At 39.0% G+C, this 24,861-nt stretch overlaps 2 protein-coding genes across 3 annotated transcripts in view; one reads left to right on the forward strand and one right to left on the reverse strand.

The window, feature by feature from the left end:
• NLN (neurolysin) overlaps nt 1-4,902 on the reverse strand; it is a 102,480-nt gene extending 97,578 nt beyond the window's left edge. The window contains exon 1 of the mRNA XM_019414353.2: nt 4,647-4,902. Within this exon, the coding sequence (XP_019269898.1) occupies nt 4,647-4,687 (41 nt within the window). The 5' untranslated portion in view covers nt 4,688-4,902. The remainder of the gene's footprint in view (nt 1-4,646) is intronic.
• A 13-nt stretch (nt 4,903-4,915) lies between these two features.
• The window catches only part of SGTB (small glutamine rich tetratricopeptide repeat co-chaperone beta), a 45,564-nt gene continuing 25,618 nt past the window's right edge, over nt 4,916-24,861 (forward strand). Inside the window, exons 1-4 of one of the 2 annotated variants that reach the window (XM_019414359.2) lie at nt 4,916-5,129; nt 6,614-6,735; nt 16,428-16,531; nt 20,662-20,731. In XM_019414359.2, the coding sequence (XP_019269904.1) occupies nt 6,636-6,735; nt 16,428-16,531; nt 20,662-20,731 (274 nt within the window). In that variant the 5' untranslated portion in view covers nt 4,916-5,129; nt 6,614-6,635. The remainder of the gene's footprint in view (nt 5,130-6,613; nt 6,736-16,427; nt 16,532-20,661; nt 20,732-24,861) is intronic. The other variant, XM_019414358.2, reaches the window with a different exon arrangement.

Raw genomic sequence — 24,861 nt, forward strand, 5'->3', positions numbered from 1 at the left:
ATTCCTTTGCTAAAAACGTATATTGATGAAATAATTAAGGATTTGGAAAAAGACCTAATAGCAAGAATGTTTATCTAAGCACTATTACTCAGCAAGAAGTTGGGAAGAGTTATATCCAAAAGTAGGGATTAATTATCATACATTTCCAAATGGACTATATTGTAACTCTTTATATTATGGAAGAGTGCTTGCAGTACATAAAAATTATAATAAATATGGTATAATCTCATATTTGTAAAAACAAAAACATCTATGTAGAAAAGATTTTGGAAGCCATTAACACATGGCTCTTCTGGATGGGTGGACTTGTTTCTTTTGCTTGTCAATATTTTCTAGTTTTCCACAGTGAACACGCATTGCTGTCATAATTTTTAAAACCAAGGGTTTTTTTTAATTGAATGAGGAAACGAGGGCCATTAGAAGTATAATCTGGACTAAATATTGTTGAGTCATCTTTCTCATTTGTCTTTTTGATCATGCCATGATCCATCCCTCACTCTACATTAGATTCTGCTTGGCTCAAATTCTGTGCAATTTAGATGAGGTAGGAAGGGAAATTCTCCTGGTTTAATTGCTATGGCAACAAAAGTTGAAAGAAATCTTAGGTATCATTTAGTCTAGTCCTTTTCATTTTACAAAATAAGGAATTTGAGAGATCCAAGATATTGAGTGATTTACTTAAGGTCATAGGTTATCTCAACAGCAAGCATAATGTCTTCAGATTCTCGGTCCCCTCATTCCCAAGAAATTAGCCTAGTAATCCATCAATGATATTGGCTGCTCAAATGGCTTTGGAAGGGGATATACAGCAGCTCTGCCAACAGGAAAACACAAGAAGAATCTTAAGTCAGTAAATAAAAACCTGGTCACTTTAAAACACTAAAATGAACTCCCAAGTGTCGGAAGAAATTAGGAAAAATATATCAAGAGAACACAGAGGCCTTCCATGTTGCCTAGTATTGACTGTTTTTTGGAGGATACAGTTTGAAACAAAGATATTGTGATTAACTCACTCACAAATGCTGTAATTTAATGACTACTACTACTGTATATGTTGATTAACTGTAATATTATGCTGTTAAGTAATAAAATAGTTGCTATAGTTGATCACCAGCTTTTTTTTAAAGTTTATTTATTGAGAGAGACGGGGGGGGGGGGCGGGGGGGTAGTGCACGAGCAGGGGAGGGGCAGACAAAGAGAAGGAGAGAGAGAGAATCCAAGCAGGCTCTGCACTGTCAGCACAGAGCCCAATGTGGGGCTTGAACTCACAAACTGTGAGATCATAACCTGAGCCAAGATCAAGAGCCGACACTTAACCAACTAAGCCACCCAGGTGCCCCTGATTACCAGCTTCTAACAAGATAATAAATGCATGGCTTTCTATATATTTATTTTCTTCCACACATAAACAAAGAATCTGAGTAACAAGGGGCACTTGGGTGGCTCAGTCAGTTAAGCATTTGACTCTTGGTTTCAGCTCAGGTCATGATCTCATGGTTCATGGGTTCAAGCTTCTCACTGGGCTCCGTGTGGAGCCCACTTGGGATTCTCTTTTTCCCTCTCTCTCTGCCCCCCTCCCCTGCTCTCACACCTCTCTCAGAAAAAAAAAAAAATCTGAGTAACACAGACCAGTGGTTCTCAAAATGTGGTTTGCAATCCTTGGGGATGGGAATATGGAGAGGGGTCCTTGAGACCATTTCAAGTCATCTGTGAGGTTAAAAGTATTTCATGATAATACTATGATATTATTTACTTTGTTCACTTGGTCGACATTTGTACTGATCGTAAGAAGCAATGGTAGATAAAATCATTGGCACCTTAGAACAAATCAAGGCAGTGGCACCAAAATGTCTTAGCAGTCATTATACTCTTTACGACCACTCACTCATGCTAAAAATTAATGTCAATTTCACTTTCATGAAATAGTAAAATATTTAATTTTATTAAATCTCAATCACTGAATGCATATGTGTGGCAATGTATGCATACAGCATTTCTGCTGCAGAAATTCTCTCAAAAAATGTAACAAAGTGAGCCTGTCACTTCAAGGAACTGACAGTATTTGTTACCAGTGATAAAATGTAAGCTTTAAAATGAAAATCAGAATTTTGAAAAAGTGTATCTGGCATTGTGAGCTTGCTAGTTCCCTAATACTTCAAGACATTTATGATGAGATGGATGATGATATTAGGGAATATGATTTGATATTGTAAAATGTAATGTATCAACATTAGGAAGATCTGTTTAACAGAGTGAACTGCTATTTTCCAAGTAACCAATGTTTGATATTTGAAAATCATGGGTAAGAGACCCGTTTAAAATCTAAGATAGACACATGGATTTTAATATGATAGAGTGAGAAAAATACATGGATAGTTTCATATTCTGCATTGAAACTAATCTTTAAAACACTACCACATATCAAACTTTGGTATGATATAAAGCATATCCATGATTACTTTTAAAAAGTAGTCCTAGGGGTGCCTGGGTGGCTCAGGCATAAGTGTCTGACTCTTGGTTTCAGCTCAGGTCATGATCTCACGGTTCATGGGTTCGAGCCCCATGACAGTGAGGGGCCTGCTTGGGATTTTCTTTCCTTCTCTCCCTGCCCCTCCCCCGCTCACTTTGTCTCTGTCTCTCTCAAAAAATAAATAAATTTAAAAAGAAAAGTAGTTTTTCCAACTATATATGAATGGGAGGTGGAATTTTTTTCATCTTAAACCAAAACAGTGTAACATATCAAATGCAGAAGCAGATGTAAGAATTCAGCTATTTTCTATTAAGTCACACATAGACAAAAGGTGGAAACAACCCAGATGTCCATGGACAGATGACAAACAAATGTCATATATCCAGACAATGGAATATTATTCAGCTTTAAAAAGGAAGGAAATTCTGACCTAAGTACATGGATGAAACTTAAAAACATTATGCTAACTCAAATAAGCCAGTCACAAATACTTTATGATTCTACTTGTATGAGGTACCTAAAAAAGTAAAATTCATAGACAGAAAGAATAGTGGTTACCAGGGATGGGAAAGAAGAGAATGAGGAGTTATTGTTTAATGGGTACAGAGTTTCACTTTAGGATGATGAAAAAGATCTGGAGACAGATAATGGTAATGGTTGCACAACAATGTTTAAGTTCTTAATGCCACTGAATCTTGCACTTAAAAATGATTAAAACGTCAAATGTTAAGTTATGTATATTTTACAACAATTAAAAAAAGCTGAAGAAAAGGAAAAAAAACCCCACAATTCCACTCTTCTTACTCATGTTTTTGGAGGAGTTTTGGAAAATAGTTAGTTTGGAAAATAGTTTCATTTTTAATGAAATGTTATTTGTGCATGTAATGAGTTTATTATTGTTTTATAAATAAACTAATAAATACTTTACAATTCCCTAGTTTTCATTTCTAATATGGTTAATATGGATAGATCTAGTACAACCCACATAAACAGAAGCTCTTAGGTCCTCAATGATTTTTGTAAGGTAAAGAGGTCTTGGGGCTAAAAAGTTTGAGAATTGGTATCTTACACGATATTTATTCTCTCTTCTCACACCTGCATTATATATCTTCACTGGTTGGTATAGCTGCATTTGAAGCTGTATCACTTGCAGCCTGCAGACTAAAAGGACAGCGTGAAATATGGCCAAAACCATCACATTAACTCTTTATAATTACTACTGTCCCTTGGACGCACCATAAGTATAAGGACTGAGCAACATAAAGCTCCTCACGGATGAGTGACCATGTACAATAGAAAACTGTTAAAAAGGTTGAACGCTTAACATTTCCCAAAGTAGTTTTATAAGTAGCAAGAAAGACACATTTCCTTTTTTCTGTTGGATCTTCATTAGGATGTACAGTTCAAGGCTGTCTTCGGGAATGGGAGTGGTAGAGGCATTGTTTCTGAAAACCACTCCATCTAGCGCATCCAAGCAAAGAATTTAATTCTCTCACCATCTTGCTACTGGTCTGTTGCAGAGGGGTGTGGCTTGGGAGCTAGCAAGCAATCCAAAACAGCAGCTGAGGCTGCCCCAAACCGTGTCCAAGCAATAATTTCCTCCATTTTGGGCCAAGTCAATTTGCCCCAGCAAGAGACCGAATGTTTTATGGGGAAGAGGTAAATAAAAAGGAAATTAGAAAGCATGGACGGAGAAAAGCCGCAAAACCATAGCGGTTTCATCTTGCAAGGACGTTAAACGATTTGTATTCTAATGATGTGCGTGAGGGGCAAATTAGAATCGCTATTCCTGAGTCTACAGCCGCCGGCACTTTCAATAAGAGGTCTGCAGTTCTGGATGGGGGGGCGGGGCGGAAGTCAAACGATTTTCTTATCCGAACCATCTTTCTGCATTCATTTTGGGCCGGGCCTGGGACCAGTCTCGCTGACTGCAGCTGAGGCAGTCCCAAACAAAGGGGAATGGATGCCTTCCCAAGAGAGCGGAGGAGGGAAAGGTGGCCCCAAGTTCCCCCGCGTCAGGTGTCCCTCAGGGCAGAGCATGCGGGCCGTGGGGAGGGAGAGGCCCAGGAGCGTCAGAGGGGTGCGCTTGGGAAAGCCCGAGCACAGGCACTTGGCACTGACAGGACGGAAAACCACTCCCGGCCCACAGTCAAGGTTAACCCGCACACCGAGATACCTGTGGAGGCCTCGCACAGCCGAAAGGCACTGGGCGATCATGGGAGCGCCGAGAGGCGGTGGCGGCGGCGGCGGCGGGCGCGTTGTCCTCCGGTTTGGGTTGAGGGAGGCGGGGCGCCCGGGAGCCAAGAGGCGGCCTAGCCGAGGAGGCAACAGCGGCGGTGGCTGCCAGCCCTGCCCGCGCCCTCCCACGTGCGGCAGCACCACGCCGGCGCCCACTTGGGCCCCGCCCCCCGGCTTGCGCCCCGCCCCGCGCTCCTGGCACCGCCCCGGGGGCGGTTCTGGCGAGACCCACTGGCCGGGAGCAAAGCTCACAGCCGGGTGGGCTGAGGGGCGGCGGCGGCCCCAGAGCTGCGGAAGTTTTGGCGACCGCTGGCACTACTACGATCGGGAGCCAGGCTGAAGCTCGGAGGACCAGCGAACGGGCGGACCGGTTTACGGACGCCCGTGGGCCCGCTGCCACCATCTCGCGTCCTCTTGCCTGGTAAGGGGCTTCTGTCTGGGATGGGTGCGTCTCCTGCCGCCCCAGGTGGGGCCTGCACCGCGCACCCGCATCAAACCCCGTCTGGGCCGAAGCGAGGCCCGGGTACCCAAGGGAGGTAGGAGGTCGATGTGTTATGGGGAGAAGAAGGGGGAGAAGACGGGAGGAGATTGGCTATCTTCGTTTCCCCTCCTCACCTTCTTCACTCCCCATTCTTTTTTCACCTTCTGCCCTGGGGCCTTATTTAATACTTGCAACCCCATGGCCTAAAGACTGGGCTTGCCTTTAGAATAAGCCTAGAAATAATAAACATCCTGGCGGCGGGTACCACACCCTGGCTTTGGATTAGGGAACCTGGAGAACAGATGGATGATGCGATTTAGTGGAAATAAGCCATTAATGCCGTCTGGCCCTGCGCCACTGTTTGGATGCGATAGTATTCCATGTGAATGAACATGACCGGGAGCTTCCAGCTTGTCCACGAGAGCACAGCTACTGCAGAGAGCAATGGTCGGTGTGTAGTATCCATCGATTTAGGCAATGATTTTCCGACATATCTAGATTAAATAGAAATGCCATTTTTATTAAGAATGACACTCAATAGTTGAACACCCTTTCATTAATATACTTCCTCCTCAAGTAACAGTCTCAGCCTAAAAAAGTTGGTGCAGTGTAAATTATGCATACATTTAAAAAAAATCTCATGAAATAGACGAAGATGCTTATTGTAGATGAGCATCTGAGTCAGCAGTATGAAATCTCCCTCAACATAGTGCTGAGGCCTTTTGGGGATTTCTACTTCTGTATCTGTACCCCTGTCCTTATCCGTATCTGTACCATATATACTGTTAAGATATAATGAGATAATGGGGCGCATGGGTGGCTCAGTCGGTTAAGCGTCTGACTTCTGCTGAGGTCATGATCTCACAGTTCGAGGGTTCCAGCCCCCCATCGGGCTATGTGCTGACAGCTCAGAGCCTGCAGTTCGGAGCCTGGAGCCTGTTTTGGATTCTGTGACTCCGTCTCTTTCTCTGCCCTTCACCGCTCACACTCTGTCTCTTAAAAAATAAATAAACATTAAAAAAAAAAAGATACAGTGAGGTAGTCAGTGACTCTCTGTCTCTCTCTCTGCCCCTCCACTGCTCACACTCTGTCTCTGTCTCTCAAAAAATAAATGTTAAAAATTAAAAAAAAAAAAAAAAAGATCCAGTGAGTTAGTGTCTAAGCTTGTGTGGTACATGTTTTGAGAAAAATTCTACTTTTGCAAGCTTTAACATAATCTAATACTACTGGGTATAAATCAAAATATGTGAACATTATCATAACAATACTTTGTGTTCTCCTGACTTTTAAAAGAAGAATGAAGGTAATGCAGGTTTTGTTTTTGCTTTTTACTTTTGATGTAATTTATAACCCTTGTTATTTATAACTTTCCTGACTAATTCTTTAAAATAACTTAGATCAGTGTTTTCCTTTTTCTTATCAAGGAAAAACATTTAAACTTTTAAAATGTCATCTATCAAGCACTTAGTTTATGCAGTTATTCGTTTCTTACGGGAACAAAGTCAGATGGATGCTTATACTTCGGATGAACAAGAAAGTTTGGAAGGTAGGCATGAGCGCTTTTTGTTCATTTGTGTTATAAATAAAGACTAAAATAGCTATAAGCCTGACTTTATGACCTATAATAACAAAATGATAATGTTTTGTTGATCTTTCGAGAAGAGAGATCCTGTGTCCATTCTCTGAGACTTGTTTGGTTTTAATTAACAATAGGAGGACTGTGGTTCACTTATTGAGGACCTAGTATGTGTCAGAACTATGCTGTTCACACTGTGGGGAATTTTTTCTTTATAGTAACTGCCAAGTTAGTATTATCCTCTTTTAACAGATAATAAATGAAATCAGATAGATTAAGTAACATAACAGCGAAATGTGGCAAAGCTGACATTTAAATCCTGGTTTTTACTCTGAAGATCTTGTGTTTTCCTGATAGGAAAGCATCTCGTTTAGGATTGATATATGAAAATACCTTAGTCATCATAAAAGCAGTATGTAAAAGTCTAATAATTACATCACAATTAAACTCTAACAACGTTCTATTTGGACACTTGAAAATGAGAGGATTTTACCCTTGTTTTATGTAAGCTTTAAATATTAGATTTGGTAATCTGTAAAGGTGAGTGAGACTTGCATGAAAGCATCATGTGTTTCCTTGACAGCATCTTTTCTGCTTCACATTTATGCATTATAAAATTTAAATTCACTATAACCATGGCAAGATTGAATTCTGCAGATGAGCTTGTGGAGGTTCAATGAGTATACCTTCCTTGTGGCCTAAAGACTTAATTATTGCAATGAGACAGTGCATTTGGGAGAATTTAATAAATTATACAATTTGATTTTGTCATCTTGAAGCTATTTCTCCTATAAAGGGGATCCCTCTATTAATTTCAGTAGGCACTTCCATTGTGAATATGCTTTTAAGAGGTGGGGATGAAAATCGGCATTTGCTCTAAATCTGCTTGCAATCTGGTGAGATGCTGTCTTTCCAGGTGGCAGTGAGAGGAGCAGGTGACACACAGTTGGAGAACATTGCAGTTGGTTCATTTCATATTAAAATCTTTTTGTCCTCAGTTAGACTATGTGAAAGTAAAGGTGACTGGTTATCTAAAGAAAGTGTTGGTTATGGTTTCTCAGTAATAAACACATAAATGCAATTATTTAATAAAAGATGTTTCTTTCCTAATCAAAGCAGTATAAGACTTTTAAGGGCCAGAAAGAAAATTGAGAGGTTTCTAAAAATCAAGATGTTATGCCCTATTTTTAGGATGGTCTTCAGCCAAAAATATGTGCCTTCATCTGTTTGTTATGTATGGCAGTCAGAAATAGTGCCAATTGTTTTTGACCGACCCCTATTTTTGACTCTGTGAGTCTAATTTAATTGAGTATGAAATCATGTGGAGAAGTCTGCCCACCTTCTAGACATTTAAAAAAGCTCTAGGAAAGGAGCCTGAGTTCTAGTACCAGCCTTACCATAGTGGTGAAGAATTATAGCCTTATCAGCTTTGAGCTTTTTCATCAGATTTTGTCACCCACACCTAATTGTCATCATCTACCGACATCTACTTCATGTGGCTCCTGCCCTCTGTCACTCTTTCTAGTACTACTCCTGTCTTAATTCTTGGCAATTGCAGTGTACTCATAGGTGATTCTTTGAGTACTCTCAATACTTCCCTTCCTTGGCCTCTCCTCTAGTGATCTCAACCACTCAGCTGCTTGGCCATACCCTAGACTAGTGGTTCTCAACTCAGGATGATTTTGCAACATCTGGAGATATTTTTGATTGTCACCAGTGGGGGGCTGCTTTATGGCATCTAGTGGGTAGAGGCCATGGAAATTGCTAAACATACTATAATGTACAGGATGGATCCCAGAACAAAGTCCAAAATGTCAGCAGTGCCAAGGGTGAGAAACTCTTCCCTGGACATTATCATTACTGAAACTGCATTCTCCCCATAATCTCTATCGTCAACATAACACTTCCTGACCACTACTGCCTGTCTTTCCAACTCACTCCCTCTAAAATCGCTACCTCAACAATTCTTGACCCTACCAATACCTCCAGTATGTTGATCCCTTACCTTTCATACCCCTTTTCTTACCCCATTTAAACACCATGGTTCATAATTATGTTCATGCATTGTACATCTCTCCCTTTCTTGTAAAACCCAACCTTGTTTAAATTCAGCTCTCCACCTACTATGTGCTCATGTCCATGTGACTTTGTATAGATGGAGCAAAACCTATAACTTTGCAGATCGATCCCACTTTGATTTCATCACCATGAGCCTCAAGTGGACCTGTCATGCTGCCTGGCAATCACACTGTCTCTTCCAAGTTCATTCACACTTTTGCTCTCCTAGACCACCACTTTAACACTTTCTCCCATCTTCTCAAACTCTCAAATCTCCTCCTCTGTACTCACTTTTAGTTCATGAGCTTCCTTCTTACCCTACCAAGATAATTGAAGGAATAAGAAAGCAACTTCCACAGACTCCCCCTACCCCATCTACCCACCCACCAGCATGTACACCCCTACATATTCTGCTTGCTTGGCTAACTATTATATGCTATGGACTAAATGTTTGTGTTTTCTCAAAATTCATATGTTGAAATCTAATGCCCAGTGTGAGGGTATTAGGAGGTGGAACCTTCATGATTGAAGTTAGTGCTCTTATAAAGTGACCCCAAAGAACTTCTTTACTCTTTCTACCATGTGAGGACACAGTGAAGAGGTACCATCGATGAACCAGAAGGCAGGTTCTCATTAGACATTGAATTTACCAGCACCTTAATCTTGGACTTCCCGGCCTCCAGAACTGTGAGAGATACATTTCTGTTGCTTATAAGCCACCCAGTCTATGGTATTCTGTTAGAGAGGCTGAAACAAGATTAAGATATCACAGATGAACTATCCATTGTCTTTTCTAAATGGAACCTCTACTGGCACACTGGGTCTGATTCCATCCTGTCTCACCTACTCTGGGATATCGCTCTAGTTATTCTACCCTTCTTGTCTTACATCAGCAAATTTTCACTCTGTGTTGGATCATTTTTATCAGAATATACTTTTCATTGTTTCTTACTTCCTAAAAAAACAAAAACAACAGCTAATTACTCTTGCCATATTACCCCCTACTTCCAAACTACTGCCTACTTTTATTGTCTTGCTTTTGCTGGAAACCTCGTTGAAAGAATTATCTATACTTTTTAAAATTCCTCTCTTATTCTTTCTTGTACCCATTCCAGTTTGGCCTTTGCTTCAGCCTCTCCACCCATAGTCTTCTCATCAAAGTCATCAGTAATTTCTGAGTTATTTAGTTCAGTGATCAGTTGTCAGTCTTCATGTGTCTTTTTAGCTGCTGTTGATAAAGCTGATGATATCCCTCATCTCACAGCCCCCACCCCTGCCCCGCTGTCATATATTTGATTCACTTGGCTTCCAGGATACCTCCTCACACTCTCTTGGTTTTCTTCTTATTGCTTGCTCCTTCTTTCTCCTTTGCTAGTTTCTCATCTCTTCCCTGCCCTGGAGTGCCCAAGGTCTAGTGCTCGATCTTCTCTTCATTATCTATGCTTATGTTTTGTTTTTTTTTTAAAACGTTTATTCATTTTTGAGAGACAAAGAGAGACCGAGTGTGAGTGAGGGAGGGGGAGAGAGAGAAGGAGACCCAGAATCCCAAGCAGGCCCCAGGCTCTGAGCTGTCAGCACAGAGCCTGACACGGGGCTTGAACTCACAAACCATAAAATCATGCCCTGTGCCGAAGTTGGACAGTTAACTGACCGAGCCACCCAGGTGCCCCTACACTTACTTTTTTGATGATGTCATTCGGTTTCTTGGCATTTAACTAAGACCTTCCTTCTGAACTGCAGATTTTTATATACAACTGCCTACTAGATATCTCTACTTCTATGTGTAATAGGCATCTCAAAGTGAACATTTCCAAGACTGAACTCCTGATCCTCCCACCCAAAATCTGTTCCTTATCTCAGTTGATGGCAACTCTATCTTTTCAGTTGCTTAGGCCCCAAACTTGGGCATCATTCTGAACTCTTTCTCTTGGACTCTGCCTTTAATCATTTAGTAAATCCTGTTGGCTGTACCTTCAAAATTAGAGTCTTAACCGTTTCTTCCCATCTCCACTGATGTCACCCATGGATATAATTAAGTATTTCTCATCTTTTTTAATGTAATAGCCTCCAACTGATCTCTCTGCTTTTGTCCTTGCAGCTTTGTTGACTATTCCCAATACAGCTACCATTGATATTTTATTTTTTTTATTTTTATTTTTTTTAAATGTTTTTATTTATTTTTGAGACAGAGAGAGACAGAGCATGAGCCGGGGAGGGGCAGAGAGAGCGAGAGAGAGAGAGAGAGACAGAATCTGAAGCAGGCTCCAGGCTCTGAGCTGTCAGCACAGAGCTTGATGCGGGGCTTGAACTCACGAACTGTGAGATCATGACCTGAGGTGAAGTCGGATGCCCAGCCGACTGAGCCACCCAGGCGCCCCACCATTGATATTTTAAAACAGTATGTCAGGGGCCCCTGGCTGACTCAGTCAGTAGAATGTGCGACTCTTGATCTCACGGTTGTAAGTTCCAGCCTCACGTGGGTGTAGACATTACATGAAAATAAAATCTTAAGGGGCCCCTGCATGGCTTAGTCCATTAAGCATCCAACTTCTGCTCAGGTCATGATCTTGGACTTTGTGAGCTCAAACCCCGCGTCCGGCTCTGTGCTGACAGCTTGGAGCCTGGAGACTGCTTTGGATTCTGTGTCTCCCTCTCTCTCTGCCCTCCCCTGCTCATGCTCTGTCTCTGTCTCTTTCCCACACTTAAAAATAAGCCAACATTTTTTAAAAATTAAAAAAATAAAATCTTAAAAAAAAGAGTCTATCATTTCTCTACTCAAAATCTTGCAGTGGCTTCTTCATGCTACTTAGTCATTGTTTAAAGTATTTATATAACTCAGGCTTCTGTGATGTGTTGTTCACAGACTCTTCCCCTTTCTCATTTGGCTTTAGGCAAATTGGCTTCCTAACTCTGAATACACAAAATCCTCTTTCCTAAAGGCTTCTGTTCTGGTTATTTTTTCTGCTTAGAATGTTGTTCTTCTAGATAATGGTAATACCCCCATCTTCTTTGAGTCTTTGTCAAATCTGTTTTCTGAATGAGGCGTACCCTGGGCACGCTGTTACATCTGGAACCTGCTTCCCTGCTTTGCTCTCCATACTCCCATATCTTCACCCTTCTCTACTTTTTATTGCTTATAGCCTAGCTCTTCACCCCTGTCCCTGAATGTCAGCCCCAAGAGGTCAGAGATCTTTTCTGTTTTATTCACTAATCTATCTAGTGCATGTACAAAAGTACCTGACACATTGAACTGCATGTAATATAGTGTAAGTACAGTAAACATGGGTTGAATTGAATTGGTGAATTGAATGAATCGAGTGATCCTGGACATATCAGTTAGTACTATATCTTTATTTCTAAGTCTGTTAAGGGAAACTGTCTGCCTCCTCTCCATCAGACAGATTTGTTAGGAGAATCAGAATCAGTCATGGCAGGTAACTAGAGTATGGAAACTTTTGAATAAAGTGCTGAACAGGTAGGATGTGGTAGGTGTTGAATAGAGTTCTTCACTGTCCTTCTCCTCATCAGTACGAAACACACTATTATTGTTTGGTGCTAAAGGGGAACAATATTTATATACAGTATTTGTTTATAGCGTATGACTTATTCATGAGTACGACCTCCTCAAAGGAAGATTGAATGTAATAATCCTTGTTTCATAAGTGAGAATCTTGAGGTAAAAGTAAGATAAATTATTGTACCTAGGTTATTTAATTTTTTTTGGCTGGATAAATAATAAGGTAGTCCTGAGTTTTTGCCATATTACCCTCACCCCACATAATACTTCATGCTTTTTTGTCTTCCTTTTGCTGGAAAACTCTTTGACAGAGCAGTCTATGCCTTTTCTAATTCCCCTCCTTCTCTTTTTTCTTGAACCCATTCCAGTTGGGCCTTTGCCTCAATCTGTCCATCTACACTAACATCATCAAGGTTAAACACTTTGGCAACTAGGTTTACCTATCAAACAATTCTTTTTGCTTATACAGAGAATCTAAAATAGTCAAACTCATAGAAGCAGGGAGCAGAATGGTGGTTGCCAGAGCCGGGGAAGGAGAAAATGGGGAGGTGATTGTCAAAGAGTACAAAGTTTCACTTATGCAAGATAATCAAGTTCTAGAGGCTTACTACTCTTCACAGTGCTTATCATCAGTTGTTATATACTTAAAATTTGGTAGGAATATAGAACCTAGGTTAAGTGTTCTTACAACACACATAATAAAAGTGATAAGAGTAAACTTTGGGAGGTGATGAGTATGTCTCTGGATTCAATGGTGGTAATGGTTCCACAGGTGTATACTGATCCTCAAATTCATCGAGTTATAGATGTTAAATATGAATAGGTTTTCATATGTCAACCATACTTCAGTAAAGCAGTTTGAAAAAACACACACCAAATAATTGTGTTTAAAACAAAACATCCACCTCCTTTAATGATATTTAATTGTGTCTAGTATGTACAAGACATGTGTTTTAAGATCAGTGGCCACAGAGATAAAGGAGCTAGACTGAATTGCCTCAACAAGATAGAGCATAAAAATCCCTTAGTTACCACATGGACTTTTCACCTGTCAGTGTTTAGCCCTGAAGTTACATACTCTAGTTTTTGGTTAAAGACTTGGTTGTGGACTATCCTTTTTTCCCATGGCTGCGAACTAATGTTTTGGAGGGCAGAAGGGCCCTACTCTACAGATTTTATTGTTGTTATTTCCTCTGTAATTTAACTATACTTCCATTGTAAACAAAGAAGTAGATTAACTTTACTGAATACCTACTATTTGCCATATATGTTAAAGTCAGAGATGAATAAGATATAGGCCTTATCCTCATGGAGACAGTCTAATTTGGGAGATAGACATTTAAGAGCATGTCCTATAGTATGATAAGTAAAATAATAGAAACATGTACCAGTATGTGTTTACATGGTACAGTAAAGGAAATGACCAGTCTGATCAGGGAGGAAAGATATTGATCAAGAATCAATATATACACATAAACAGACACATTTACCATTATTATTGTTGTTGTTTACATTAACTGACTTCATGGCAGTGGGAGCATATTTTCTTGTAGCCCAATGTTTTTAGTGCTGGAGCAACTAAAGTGTGAAAACAAGCGCTTGGCAAGAATAGAAATTGAGAGGATGAGGAATGGGTAAACAGCAGATTATTTTCTATGTTAAAGGCACTCTGACTTCTTGTGGTTGGTAACTTAGTTGCTTATTAGTGTTTATTTATTTAAATTTTTTTTTAGTGTTTATTTATTTTTGAGAGAGAGAGACAGAGTGTGAGCTGAAGAGGGGCAGAGAGAGAGGGAGACACAGAATCTGAAGCAGGCTCCAGGCTCTAGCTGTCAGCACAGAGCCTGATGCAGGGCTTGAACTCACAGACCGCGAGATCATGACCCCAGCCGAAGTCAGACACTTAACCCACTGAGCCACCCAGGTGCCCCAATGTTTATTTATTTTTGATAGGGAGAGAAAGCATGTGCAGGGGAGGGGCAGAGAGAGAGGGAAAGGATCTGAAGCTGGCTCTTTGCTGAGAGCAGAAAGCCCGATATAGGGCTCAGACTCACAAACCATGAGATCATGACCTGAGCCAAAGTTGGACGCTTAAGTGACTGAGCCACCCAGGTGCCCCAATTCAGTCTCTTTTCTAAGGAGAATTGTTCTGTGGATAGTGATAGTAATAGTATTTCTATTATGATGGAGGTGTTTTTCTCAGGGCCATAATTAGTACATAATGTATCCTTTAAAAGTCATACACAAATATCAATGAATCTATAATCAATCAGACAGCGGGAGATGAATACTCTATGATCTCTCTTATATGTGCAACGCTAATAAATAAACAAAGCAAGCACATAGATACAGAAAAGAGATTGGTGGTTGTCAGAGGTGGGGCATGGAGGTGAGAGTAATGGGTGAAGTGTTTTTGTTTTGTTGTGTTTTTAGTTTAAATATATTGCATACAAATAATAATGAAAGTCATACATAAATATTTGTGAATCTATTCCATACTGCTTGGAAGTACACTGGACACTGTGGCTACATTCTCATCTTGTGGAGCCAGGAGAGAATTCCTTTTCAAAGGAGAGAATTCTCAAGATGAGAATCTGCCTCCATTCACCTCAGTGAGTACTTGTAGAGAGGACAGGTTATCTTTCTTCCCTGTAATTGCCCTGGTTTGGACTCCTTATGTTTAGATCGTTTAAGTAGGAACCCACTTGGTTTTCTGCTTCCATTTTCTCCTTCAGCTTGTCTTATTCTAATTCATTCTCTGCATTCCTATCAGACTTGTAGTTCTTTTTTTTTTCTTTTTTTAATTAGTTTTGTTTTTTAAATTTACATCCAAATTAGTTAGCAGATAGTGCAACAATAATTTCAGGAGTGGATTCCTTAATGCCCCTTGCCCATTTAGCCCACCCCCCCTCCCACAACCCCTCTGTTTGTTCTCCATATTTAAGAGTCTCTTATGTTTTGTCCCCCTCCCTCTTTTTGTATTATTTTTGCTTCCCTTCCCTTATGTTCATCTGTTCTGTGTCTTAAAGTACTCATATGAGTGAAGTCATACGACACTTGTCTTTCTCTGACTGACTAATGTCACTTAGCATAATACCCTTTAGTTCTATCCACGTAGTTGCAAATGGCAAGATTTCATTCTTTTTGATCGCTGAGTAATACTCCATTTTATATATATACCACATCTTCTTTATCCATTCACAGACTTGTAGTTCTAAACACAAATCCAGTTATGTTATTCTCCTTCACTGAATTCTTTAATGGCTCTCCATTTGCCCGTAGTGTGAAGTGCACATTCTTTAAGAATGTTATGTGAGGTGCCTTGTCATCCAATAACAGACTTGCTTTCTAGCATCATCTCCCATCATGTCTTTCTACCCTGTCTATACCCTGGGCATATCAGTTATCTTGTCATATACCAAATGCAGGTGACACACCTTATCACCATTTAACATGCTGTGTACTTTTGTGTTTCTCTGACTCCTTCTATTAAATGTAAGCTTCATCACATGAATAGTGATTTTTGTCTTTAGATTAACTGCTGTATTTCTACCACCTTGCACGTAGTAGGTGCTTAGGGTAAATTTGTATGCATGAATGAATTTTTTAAAGCCAACCTATCTATATAAGTAAATATACCAGGATTAATATTTAGTGCTGTTTCTGTTACTGTTTTTGGTCAGGTTGAGAATTCTGTTTCTCACATAAAAAAAAGAAGAGTTTTTTTGTTTGTTTTATTCAAAACATTAGAACATTGGTGGATAATAGATATTGGCAGGGTGGAATAACTTACTGTTAGTGACTGGCTTCAGCAAGAATATGATGTAATAGATATATTGAGAAATTATATTCTAGGTAACATCTTTCTTTAAGTGAGGAATAAGAAATCAAGTTGTCTTCCTTCAACAGCTGATCTATAAACAGAAGTCTCTATGTAGCTGAACCATTTAGTTTTCCTTATGTTCTGTGATCATAAATACTGAATTACCACAGATTGCACGGAGTGCAGATTTCTACCAGAAAAAAAGAGGTTGTTTCTTTTTTTAGGTTGCTAATTTTCTTTTTCACTATTCAAATTTATTTCAAGTTGCAATTCAGTGCTTGGAGACAGTTTTTAAAATCAGCTCAGAAGATACTCATCTTGCAGTTTCACAGCCTTTGACAGAAATGTTCAGCAATTCCTTCTGTAAGGTAAGCTGTCATTGTTTTCTATTAGTATCTGATTTAAGTATGACTACAATATTATGTTGAGTTCTTAATATTTTACGGGCCAGGCCTTTAAGTACCTAACTTCTCCCTAGGTGTAAGGTAGATAGTTCACATGGATATGATTTGGGAACTAAAATATAACTCTTTTAATGTGCTTTTAGATTTTCATATTAGTAGCTATTCTCATTCTCTCACCTTCTTTTATATTTAATGATATACTTTTTAAGTCCTTTATACTATCTGAGCATTTTTAGATTTCTGACATCTGTATTAACATTCCCCTAAAGCATTGAATAAAAGATAAAAACAAGATTTTCCTGCTTACGCAGCAACTGTGTAGAAATAGATTCATCAGGAATTGAATCATCACTTTGAAGCAGATTTCATCAAATTGGCCATTGTAAGGCCTCTTTAAAACAAGGGAAGGTTCAGGCTCAATGTGCAAACGTAACACTGAAAACCAAGTTTCTGGTGTCTGCTCTTGAGAACTGTTTACATCGTCTCTGGTTTCTGGCCTTTTCAGGGAACATGACCATAAATTTGAAAATTTTAAGGTGACTGAGTTTAGGGCCCCAGGGTGATCTCCCATGTGTTTTTTGGTTACATTTTGATGCCTCATGAACTCATTTTGTTATTCTAGTTCTGTATTCAAGCTTCAGTACAGAAGGAGGCACTCAGGAGAGAGGCTGAATCATATAGTATATATTTAAGCCTGGCAGGGACATTGCTGAGAATACCACATTGACTGTTTCTAGAACTTGTGAGAAGAGGTTCTGAGAGTTGCAATGAAGATGGCAGTTTGGCAGTAAACTGTTCTCTCTATTCTTGGAAAAAGAATAATGCAGTTATCACACAGATAAATTCTAATTATATAACAAAGATATAAGGAGATAGTGACGTGTCCCTGCACTCCTCATCAGAGAATTCCCCTTTTCTTCACTTCAGTTGCTATGGTTCTTTCATTGCCTGGGTTTCTGGCCTCCTTAGGGAACCCCATTTCAGTGGCTGGACATGCCCATGGCTGAAGCTAACCTTCTTTAACTCCTAGATGCCCAAGAGGCCTCTGCTGGAGACAACACTTGGACGTGCTCACTCCTTAGCTCTTGTCACTGGTGACTTAGTACTAAAGAGATCAGAATTTTTCTTTACCTCCCAGAAAGCTCAAATTGACTTTTGCACTCTGTTTAAGTAGAGCTTTTTTTTTTTTTTTTGACGCCTGTCTTACTTTTTCTCTCTGATTGTGTTTAACTGTAAGCATTTTTGACTTGCTATTTTTAAAATATAATTTCTTTTTTTTTACATATAATTTTCTTTATCCAGTCATCCATTAATGGACATTTGGGCTCTTTCCATGCTTTGGCTATTGTTGATAGTGCTGCTATAAACATGGGGGTGCATGTGTCCCTTCGAAACAGCACACCTGTATCCCGTGGATAAATGCCTGATAGTGCCATTGCTGGATCGTAGGGTAGTTCTATTTTTAGTTTTTTGAGGAAACTCCATACTGTTTTCCAGAGTTGCTGCACCAGCTTGCATTCCCAAAAATATAAGTTCTTAAACCTGGCTTCATTGTGTATCTGTGTAGTGTTATTTGTGATGTCACTCCTTTGTTTGCCTTATTTAACAACAGCAACTTCATTACGTATGTCTTTGTTAGCAGAGTACAGCAGACAGAGTCTAAACCTGCCCAGAGCAGCATACAGATTGTTATAATTAAAGAAATTATTTGCCTCTTTTCAGCAATAAAAAAGAATGAAATCTTGCCATTTGCAAAAACATAGACAAAGCTAGAGTATAAGTCAGATAAGTCAGTCAGAGAAAGACAAATCCCATATGATTTCACTGTGGAATTTCGAAAACGAGCAAACAAAGGGAAAATAAAAAAGGGAGACAGAGACAAACTCAGAAACAGACTCTTAATTATAGAGAACAAACCAATGGCTACCAGAGGGGAGGTATGTGGGGAGATGGGGGAAATAGGTAATGGAAATTAGGAGTGTACTTGCTGTGATGGTCACCTGGTGATGGATACAGCTGTTGAATCACTCCATTGTACACCTGAAATTAATACAATATTGTATGTTAACTAATTGGAATTAAAATAAAAACTTAAAAAAATTGAAGTTATTTGTCTCACCAAGTGTCCATGGTTGTTATTTCTGTCATTTTAGTTTTAGGATACTGGTCTTTCTCCTCTCTTTTTTCCCTCAATTAAGTTTATATACTAAATGGATTCATTCCTTTTATATAAGGCAGGTAACACTCATCCCCACATCATGGCCTGCTCAAATGCATTTAATGAATATGAGAATTAGTTTTCAAAGTTATACAACTGTGGCAATTTCATTAAAATAATTCAGAAGAATTTAGAAGACAGAATGGATTAGAGTCCATTTCTCAATATGCCATTCTTCTGACTCAAAAAGTCACTCCCCTCCCTCCGCCCCTTAACTTCCCAGGATTATTAGAAGATGTGAAATAGAAGAAACCCTGAAAGTAGGTACTGCAGGGCAATAATGTGTCCTTGAACTACACTTACATCCTAGGAGACTGTAGCCAGTTTTAAGTAGTGACCTCTAGTTATAAGGATTCCTATTTGTATTCTATACATTTTTATTCCAATATTTTATGTTTAGAAAAACTGATTAGTATAGAAAGATTAAAAAAATAAGAACAGCTCACATACTTTATGATTTTGTACTTGTGAATATTTGTGTGCAATTAGCGAAGTATATTTCCAAAGTTAGAGCTATCAAGTTTATTGAAACTTTGGTCAAGACAGAGATAATGGTGAAGGACACCTGGGTGGCTCAGTCAGTTAAGCATCCAACTCTTGGTTTTGGCTCAGGTCATGATCTCATGGATTCATGGGTTTGAGCCCCACATGGGCTCTGCACTGACAGTGCGGAGCCTGCTTGGGATTCTCTCTGTCCCCCTCTCTCTGCCCTTCCCCACTCGTGCTGTCTCTGTCTTTCTCAAAGTAAATAAATGGTGGATATATTCTAAATGTGGTACATAGGTATATTAGCTACAAATTATGCTTTCTTGAAAATTTTAGACTTATTTTTGAACTTCAGAGTCAAGTGTAAAAGCAACACAAGTTAAAAAAGATCTTTCAAGGGGTGCGTGGGTGGCTCAGTCAGTTAAGCCTCTGACCTCAGCTCATGTCATGACTCACCTTTCGTGGGTTTGAACCCCCATTGGGCTCTGTGCTGACAGGTCAGAGCCTGGAACCTGGATTGGATTCTTTGTCTCCCTCTCTCTGTGCTCCTCCCCTGCTTGCACTCTCTCTCTCTCTCAAAAATAAATAAACATTAAAAACAATTTTTTTTAAAGATCTTTCAAACATGGAAAAATACATTGTGTTCCAATTGCTACTCAAGATATTTCTAAATGCCCCTTCGATTTGAACATTAGTAATGCAAAAGAGGTTTGAGGATGATAGTAGCTACTGAAAACAGGAAATTTACATTGCCTTTTTTAAATGATAAATTAATATATGTCCATTGTTTTTAAAAAATTGGTCAACAAGGAAAGATATAAAGAAGAAACTGAAAATTTTACCTCCAAATATTACTTTCAACCTTTCTCGTTAGACCTTTCCTGTCTTTGTTGTGTTAGCCTGTGTGCATGTATATGTGTATGCACATATTTAAATAATGGTGTTACATTATTAATGCTTCTTTTTATAAACTGTGAATTTGACTTAGGAGATCTCTTTAGATATTAAACATTATGCTTCAAGATTTTTATTAATATAAATAATCTCTTGAATATATTTTCTATTCCTATTCTTTGTATACTGATTATTTATATTTGTTGTTCATGAAGTAGGGTTTTTTTGATGTAGGAAAAGCAAGTAAAAAATTTGATTCATATTAGCCCATTATCTTCTAGAAAAATTCTACATACTCATTTTTCTAAAAAACGTATGTGGAAGGACTTCCCCCCTATTTCTATGTAACCCTATTATTTACAGCCAGATTTCATCCCGTGTAAATATAGGTGATTTACTGTAATACAATTTATTTATTATTATTTATAGTTCTGTGGGATGACTTTTTTATGCAGGTAAATGGAAACTCTGTACATTGATTTTTATTTAATTTCAGAATGATATTTTGCCTCTCTCAAACTCAGTGCCTGAAGACGTGGGAAAAGCTGACCAATTAAAAGATGAAGGTGAGTATTTCATAGAGAAATTACTATTTCATAAAACTTCATGAAACTCTGGAGAAAGTGACTCTGCAGTTGGTGAGAGTCTGATTTACGCTGCCAAGTCTGAACTGTCATACGTCCACATGATATTTGTGAAACAGAAATGAATGTGATATGGAAGAAACCTGGAATGGCTTGTGAACAATAATGTAGTTATGCCTTGCTTCCAGAGAAGCAGATCTGCTGTGAATAAAACTTGCAAAACAAGTAACTTAAGGGGTGATTACTTCTAACTGCATTTGCTACATGTACTCTGGGGTTCCAAATTCTTCTTTATGCTTGAAGAGAGGAAAGGAGAAATTTGGGATTTCAAATTTTTTTTTTTTATGCTTGCATAGAGGAAAATAATTTTCAGTATTATTTTAACTTTTGTATATGTTCATTGTTTTTGAGTTCTTTGATACCTGTTAATACATGTATGTGGCACTTGACTTAAGTATTTATTACCACATTTGACTACTACATAATTACATTTTTCAATACTGGCTCTTGAAGCATTTTTAGTTATAATAAATAAGGCAGTGTTGAAGATCTGCGTTTAATTTTTCCTGTCATATCATTTATGTTAAGCTATAGAGGAGAGTTAGGTCAGGCACACAAGATTTGTACTAAGAAGCTCTCGGGAAGAGTCTTGTATTGGCAATGAATGAGAGCCAAAAAATTCCCTGTCCTGTAGGCAGACATTTATTAGGGAATATGCCACATTCAGAAGCTATACAAAATTGGTTCAGAAACCATTTCCTGGACTTTAAACTGAAGAAGGCAGTTAAAAACAAAACAAAACAAACACAATCACTTGATTTCTTAAAAGGTAGATATGGAAGAGAGTATACTCTTCCTATTCCTTGGGTCTTATCCTCTCTATCAAATTTTTATTTTAAACATACATGTATATCACTGTTGTTTTTTTTTAATATGTCACTGCTTTTAATGGCCGCATAGTGCTCCATAGTACTTTAGACCATGATTTACTTACGTAGCCAGATAATTTTGTAATCTTAGGTAAACATTGTCTTTTTTAAAATTTTGTTTTTTAATATTTATTTATTTTTGAAAGAGAGAGAGAGAGAGAGAGACAGAGCGTGAGCAGCAGAGGGACAGAGAGAGAGGGAGACCCAGAATCCAAAGCAGGCTCCAGGCTCCGAGCTGTCAACACCGAGCCAGACGCAGGGCTCGAACTCACGAGCTTTGAGATCATGACCTAAGCCAAAGTCAGCCACCCAGCTGACTGAGCCACCCAGGCGCCCCATAGATGACATTGTCTTAATATCTTTGTCTATATTTTTATTATTATGTGATTATCTTCATGGGATTACACTATAAAGTTCTGTATATCCAACAAATAGACTGATATCAATTTTTAATTTCTCACTTTAAGAATTAATACTACTATAGTGGCTTAAAATTTTAGAATAGTATGACTTTCATAAATTACATGCAAAATTAAGTAAAAACTAGATCCTTGTTGTCATTTGAATTAAGAGTACTCCCCAAAGAATTTGGATTTAAACTATCTGGATAGAAATGCATTTTTCATATATTTAGTTTCTAGTTGAAACAATTTAACCTGGTGTTTTTTTTCCCCCCACTCTGAGTTTTGTAGTTGTGTGAAATCCTTAGTGATGCTGTGTATTTTCCATTAATGCTTGCTTTTTAAGCTCCCTTGGTTTAACTCTAGTAATGATATTGAATAAATGGCAAATTGAAATTTTATTTTTGGCCCTCATGTTTACTCCCTCTGCATGCAGAACATGGGGAGATTGCATTCCCCACAGAGTTTGCTTTGATATAATGAATGTTGGTAAGATGAGGATTAAGAGAATATGCAGGCTGAGACTCATTTAATGCTCGAGCATGGGTAACTGAATTACTACTTTCCCCTTTAACCACAAAAGCTTTTATTCTTTTTATTTCTTTTTTTAATATTAGAGAGAGAGAGAAAGAGAGAGCATGCACACACGCAACAGGTGGGAATGGGGAAGAGAGAGAGAGAGAGAGAGAGAGAGAGAGAGAGAGAGAGAGAGAATCTCAAGTAGGCTCCAGGCTCAGCACAGAGCCTGAAGCAGGGCTCAACCCCACAACCCTGGGATCATGACCTGAGCCAAAATCAAGAGTTGGACACTCAATCGACTGAGCCACCCGGGTACCCCTCAAAGCTTTTATTCTTTCGTTTTACTAAAACATATCACATCTGAGACATGTTACACACAAAGTTAAAGCAATTGTTATTTTATACAGGTTTTTATTCATGTGAGCACTAATGGCCACTGCAGTTTGTCAAGCATAAGGTTTTTCCAGGCTGCCTGTGACACTTGTCTGTGTTAATCAAGGCTTCTAGCCAGGTAGTACCTTCCTAGAGGTGTCTTTCAAATATTTTTGTGTGCTTCATTTGTAAAGAGTTGCAGTAAGTTGAGACAAAACCAAGATGGTTTCTTTTCTGTGATTCCCTGACACATCACAAAAATATGTACATATCTTGTAGGTTGTCTTTTTGTTTTAATATTTATTTTTGAGAGAGAGAGAGAGAGAGTAGGGGAGGGGCAGAAAGAGAGGGAGACACAGAATCCGAAGCAGGCTCCAGGCTCTGAGCTGTCACCACGGAGCCTGATGTGGGTCTCCATTCCATGAAGCATGAGATCATGACCTGAACTGAAGTCAGATGCTTAACTGACTGAGCCACCCAGGTGCCTCTTATAGGTTGTCTTGATAATTAAAGGAGACAATTTTACAGGAGAGTACCCCATAAGTATAAAGTGCTATACAGTGTTCGGTTATATTTATCTTTACAAATTTCTTCATTTGTGTCCCAAATATTTGCATATTGGATATTTTGTGACTTAAGGCTTATCGTAAATATATGTAAATATATATATACATATAGTGTATATATGCATAGTGTATATACAATGTAGTATGTAGACTTTTGATATGGTGGCTTATAAGAAAATACATACAATAGATTTTAATAATAATAATTATTATTATTATTATAATACCACTCGACTATCAAACGATCTGTCACAGCTGCACACTCAGGAAAGGAACAGGTGAGCTCTTGCACTGCAGGGCCAGCCGCTCTGTCCCCTGGAATCTCAAGGGGGCTGCACAGTCAGAAGCACAGCTCCTGGCTGGGTTTGCCAACATTGTTGCTGAACAAACTCAGATAAAGTCCTAAACTTCTTGCAAGAGTAACCAGTAACTCAAGAGAGGAGGGTTTGGAAAAGAGAAAAGAGAAATTAACTTTGGGTGCCAGCAGCCAGGGGAGGCGGCAGGCTCCATCTTTACACATGCCCACCTCTCCTCCCACAAGATGGACACCTAGAGTTTTACTGGCAGAGGTTCAGGGGGTACGTGCTAGAGAGCCTGGAGGCAGTGCATGATCACAGGTGAGGATCAGTATGTTTTCAGCACTATAAAGGGTAGGGAAAGGGATCTGAGGGGTGTGGTATTCTAGGCATTACCTTGCTATCAGGGCTTTTCTAGTCTAGCAGTTGGAATGTTCTGGTCATTGCACAACACCTTCATCATTGCCTCAAGAAAGTGTGATAAGAAATAAGAGCAATGGATTTTAGTTAGAGCATGAGTTAAGTCTTTTCATTTTCGGTTTTAACTCTTAGGGTCTATAGTTGAGCAAGAGGGCTCCCTAAGAACCCCGAGACAAAAAGGCCCATAGCAACAGGAAAACCCACATAACCCAGAAAATTTAAATCTTTTACATGGGTTAAGCAAATGTATTTCAGTACTTAGGCTCATGTAGTTAATTTCTTGCTCTATGATAAAAACTATGTAATCCTCTTAGCTTCCTTAGAGGCTTTATATTCATTACATTTTGGGGGTGGGGGTCTAAATTAGTTTTTTTTTATTGTAAAAACAGCTTTATTGTAAATAAAATTTACTCCTTTAAAGTGTATAAATTCAGGGGCGCCTGGATGGCTGGCTCAGTTGGTTAAGCATCTGACTTCAGGTCATGATCTCACGGCTGATTAAGTTCTATCCCTGCATCAGGCTCTGTGCTGATGGCTCAGAGCATGGAGCCTGCTTCAGATTCTGTGTCTCTCTGTCTCTCTGCCCCTCCCCTACTCAGACTCTGTCTC

This window comes from Panthera pardus, unplaced genomic scaffold (assembly GCF_024362965.1).
Source record: "Panthera pardus isolate Hobbes unplaced genomic scaffold, ASM2436296v1 HiC_scaffold_2, whole genome shotgun sequence".
Lineage (NCBI taxonomy): Eukaryota > Metazoa > Chordata > Mammalia > Carnivora > Felidae > Panthera > Panthera pardus.